Raw genomic sequence first — 4,834 nt, forward strand, 5'->3', positions numbered from 1 at the left:
TCATGCTTCAAGACATCAAAATTTTATTGTTTAGTTGGAAAGATTTGTTTTAAACACACAAAATGTCGGTATCCCTCCCCTAAATTGGTGATTTTTGGCCTGTCTAAGCTCAGATGACTCAACTGCATCTAACAATTAAAATCATTGTGACATAATCTGTTGAACTGATATTTGAAAATATTTATAATTATTCAGTTTAATTACCAAAAACATAATATCTGAGTTCCACATTTTGTTTGCAGTCCACATACACACTTTTTTATGTGTCCTTGTTTCCCCAACCAACCAAGTGTTTTTTTCTTGACATTTTATTTCTGTTTAATATGTTTGTTTGACAAAAATGACAAAAATCAGGGTTTTAAATTTTGTCCTAAATTCAGGTTATGAGGTTACAAACCCCAAGCAAAATTAAAACAGAAGAGCTCAAATTATATTAGTTATGATCTGCACATTCTGAAGGTTCAGCACTTTTCACTGATTATTTGTTGAAAATCAAGCATTTTTATATCCCATTTTGTATCCTGAAAGCGCAATATAACATGTTAAAGGGGCTATACGTATGAATTTTTGAGCATTAATTATTTTTTTTTTTAAATGCCAATGTGTGAACTGCTTGTAATGAAACTTAAAAAACGAGACCAGTCTCTTGTGCATCACGTGTGCACGAGTGTGAGCACGAGCACAAGTAAGTTGCTGCTGCAGTTCATTGAACGGCCACCGGTGTCGCTAATAACAAGGGTTTCTGAATTCTACATATAGCCTCTTTAATCGCACATTAACAAGCAGGTTCATGCAAAAAAGAAAGGTTGCAGAGGAAAGAAGTCCATCAGCGAAGGTAAGTAGGCCTACATGAAAAGAACAGGCTGAAGAATCGTCGTCATGAACTTCTTCTCCTACAAACGTCCCTCTGCTGAATTTACTCTTTCCATCAATGTCTCTATTTTCCACGTAAACTTCTATTTCTATAGAGGAAAAACAAGGAACCCAGAGAAGGTGGAGTATTTCCAGCCGCCCATCAGGTTTCCTCTCTCCAGTTTGAGGTAGGCCTTATCTCCTCTCTCCATGGTAACCAGACCGGCGTTGGTCGCCGCCTCACGTGTCACGTCCTGATCGCCAGCGAAGGCGGAGATCACCGGCCAACCGTTCAGCATGAGACTCACCTGGGCGGAGAGTCAGAAAGTAAAGACTTTTAATGATTTTGCAGTATTATATTTTACAATATATATTTTTTTATTTTATTTTTTATAATTGCTTGGACACGTTTCTCAATACTTGGGTCAATTTTTCATCACAACATCAGTCTATGTGAAATAAACTGTGGATTATTTATCATTTTGGAACACTAGATTATTTTTTATTTCATAACTTATGAATTTTTCAACATAAATACTGTTATTTTCCTGCTTATCTCTGTGAAGCTGCTTTGAAACAGTCTATTGTATGAAGTGCTGTAGAAATAAAGCTGGCTTGACTAGAAAAGGACATAAAAATGAAGTTTCTCATGAGAGACCTGGATCTTTGGACTCACCTGTATTGTTTGCCTGTTGTAGACTTTGACCACATTGAAACTGAAGCTGTACACTCCTTTTCTAGGAGCCAGGAAAACGCTCCGTGCCGGATCGAAATGACTCCCGACGTTCACCAGAACCTTCGACGGAACACAAAAAGACACTGGTTGCTTCACGCACTGCTGATAAAACGGCTAAAGCATCAATCGCATATTTCACGCATCGTTACCTGGTCAAAGTATATGGTCATGGTGCGGTTGCTCATCTCAGACGGTTCGTGATTGTTGTTCCGAACGGCCGAGAAGGCGATGCGGCCGCTTCCGGAGCGCACCGACATTCCCAAAGCGTTCCCGGCCGGCTCTGTGGTCGGAGTGGAGTCACACACGACTAAACACTTTCCCTCCAGCACGATGGGCTCCGTGTCATTTTGGCCCCAAACCAGCAGGGGCCCCATCAGACAGAGGAGCAAGGTGTAGCGGGCAAACCGTGAGCCGCCCATCCTTGACGATCCTGATCCACTTTAGTGTTTGAATATGTTGACGTCTCGTCGTCTGTTTCACCTGCTTCTCCTGCAGGTCCAAAACAACTGCAGACGGGTCCAAATATCCAGCGATGACCCACTAATGAACCAGAGTCCAGATCTCAGCGCAGCGCAGGTCTGATTGTGTGCGGTTACATGAGACATTGGGTTATTTTGCACTTCAGTGTTTCTGTGTGTTGTGAGATCACTGCGTAAGTCACTGTATTACCACAACACACATACACACACACACACACACACACACACACACACACACACACACACACACACACGCCATCTGGACGAGACATCCCTCATGAGGAGACCATCTGCCTTCCCATCATGCTTCCCAACATTCCCACACACACACATACACCAGTGTTATTTTAGTATCATTAAGATACTATTTTAATTTTAATTATTTATTTTAAATTTAATTCAGTTAAAGGGTTAGTTCACCCAAAAAAGTTCTCACCCTTTCCACTTTCAAGGTCCAGAAAGGAACTAAAGACATCGTTAAAATAGTCGACGTGACTGCAGTGGTTCAACCTTAATGTAATGAAGAGATGAGAATACTTTTTGTGCGCAAAAACAAAACGAAAATAACGACTTTATTCAATAATTTCTTCTCTTCCATGTCAGTCTCCTACTGTTTACTACGGCTGGGACAATAAATTGATTCATCTCGATTCGTGGATTGATGCTGAGATTTTCTGAATACATCGCGTTTCTCTCTTGAAATGATTCTGAACTTAGTTTTTAACAGCAGATGGGATTTTAGGCTGGTTTTTAACCATACGCTCAAATGCAAACGAAGAAGAGCGCAAATCTCAGAATCAATCCAGAATCATTTCTCGATTCAACGATTTATTGTCCCAGACCTTCTGTTTACATTGTATAGACAGTTCAGCGCTTCTGTGTTTACGTGAGAACGCCGACTCAGTATAAACCCCCGCCCTACATTTGTTCTTGTTTGCGAAGCAGTTTCACTCGGATATACGTCACAATAAGGAAACAAAGATTAGTGCAACTTCTCTTTCATTAATGATCAAAGCGTGCTCAAGTGTAGGGATTTATACGATTATAAACTCAGTCACTCAAATATCTGCATGTTGTCTGAATATTGTGTATGTTGTACAAAACAGCACAACAGGGAAGCGCACTAGGGTTTGGAACAGAGCCTGTCCTTCTGAGTTCTGCCAAAGTTCCCCACCGTTCAAACAGACATTCAAATTCAGCGATGTTTCTTACTCTTTCTCGTCCCATTATCATAACAAGTACACATACGCTCTCACGTTCTGTCCATTCTGTTCTTCCCGTGTGTTCGTGCTCTCTGTCTCTGTCATCAAAATAAACATTTGCTCTCAATGAAAGCTCAATTATTTCTCTAGTGCTGTGTTGATTGAACATACTGCATCAGTTCGTGCTATATTAATGCTGAAAGATGCATGTTTCAAATATGAAATCATGAATGTATAAACATTATAAAATGTACTTTGTCGTGGCAAAGCCCAAATTTAAGGCCTGTTTGTGTTGAACTTGTTTTTTTCCCCCCTAAATAATAGATGATTTCACAACATTTCATGTTGCTTCATAAAAACATTTTGCAAACAATTTTTGATAAATTTACAGTGCGTACAATGGCAGTGAGAGCCTGAAAAAGTAAAAGGTGTATGCAAATGAGCGTTGAATGTCTTTTTTTAAGGCCAAAGAAATAATGACAATAAATAGAGAAAATAAATAGCAAAATAAGATAAATGCAAACATTATTATTAGTATTATTATATAAAAAATAAATAAATAAATAAAAATAAAACCAATCAGGTTAAGCGCTGTAATTAAATCGCTCCGCTCACTGAAGCGGAAATTTCCAGGTCAGTTCAGTAGTTCTGTTGAGCGGGAGAAAGAATCATTGAGCGTTAGAAATTAACAGTGGAAATTAGCTGATGAAACTGACTGAACATACATTGATCTGTCATCTTTGAGCCTGTCATCGGATATATCATGACGAACCAAACGCCATGAAACCTCTTCTGTGAACATGGAGAGTTGAGGTAACGAAATCAGTTATGGTTTATGAAGAGTTCTTGGTGAGTTTTCGTCCCTTTCTGTTCAAAATATGTCTGATTTTGTGAAATATCTGTTTGATTTTATTGTCACTTGGGAAGGTTTAACTTTTAAAGTTGATATATAGTCAAACCCATTGATTTATATCGTAAATAGGCCTGTTGAGTGAGTGAAGTCAAATGATTTAATGCGCCATTGTCCATAATTTTGCTCAGCTCTTTGAATATGAATCTCATCTGACAGAACTTGATCTTCTCAAGATCAAGGAAATATCCTCAGTTATGTGGAGGGCGTGATAGAAAGTTGTTATTGTAATAGAAAATGTTTGTATGTCTGTCTGTCTTCTGTCGCTCTATTATTTTATGTGGCTTCATGAATAATCGAGTATTTCCACTCACATATGCTGATCCAGCCCACTGTTGATGTATGACCTGTTTTACAAATATTTCTGTTGGTGAGAAAATAGCCTAGGTGGCGGGTGTGCGCGTGATTTCTTCCGGTCTTAGTGACGCTTGTATTTGGTGCAAGAAACTTAAATACGAAACTTGGCTAGATCTGTTGAATGTTTCTTAAAATTAAAGAGAAGATGGCGGTCTATCAGAAACGAAAGAAAACATTTTTCTTATATTATTGTATCCTCTTTGTGGTAATTCAATGAGATAAGCAGTGATTATCTTTCTATCTTTCTCTTGTTGATTCTGCGGTTCAGGCTCAGCGGTGATCCACAGGGATCTATTTA

At 38.8% G+C, this 4,834-nt stretch overlaps 1 protein-coding gene across 1 annotated transcript; it reads right to left on the reverse strand.

Moving 5' to 3' along the window:
- On the reverse strand, nt 1-2,294 carry LOC127516519 (cerebellin-1-like). The gene is made up of 3 exons (XM_051901271.1): nt 1,738-2,294; nt 1,529-1,648; nt 1-1,160 (listed from the first exon to the last, which is right to left on the reverse strand). The coding sequence occupies exons 1-3, from the start codon at nt 2,005-2,007 to the stop codon at nt 963-965; spliced, it is 588 nt and encodes a 195-aa protein (XP_051757231.1). The 5' UTR covers nt 2,008-2,294; the 3' UTR covers nt 1-962.
- Between the last annotated feature and the right edge of the window lie 2,540 nt (nt 2,295-4,834).

This window comes from Ctenopharyngodon idella, chromosome 7 (genome assembly GCF_019924925.1).
Source record: "Ctenopharyngodon idella isolate HZGC_01 chromosome 7, HZGC01, whole genome shotgun sequence".
Classification (NCBI taxonomy): Eukaryota; Metazoa; Chordata; class Actinopteri; order Cypriniformes; family Xenocyprididae; genus Ctenopharyngodon; species Ctenopharyngodon idella.

Bases quoted from the DNA above. Each gene is read 5' to 3' on its own strand.
- LOC127516519 (XM_051901271.1), bottom strand. From the start codon at position 2,007: ATGGGCGGCTCACGGTTTGCCCGCTACACCTTGCTCCTCTGTCTGATG. The intron at 1,649-1,737 runs GTAACGATGCGT...GTTCCGTCGAAG, and splicing joins TGACCATATACTTTGACCAG to GTTCTGGTGAACGTCGGGAG. The intron at 1,161-1,528 runs GTGAGTCCAAAG...CTCTCCGCCCAG, and splicing joins ACAACAGGCAAACAATACAG to GTGAGTCTCATGCTGAACGG.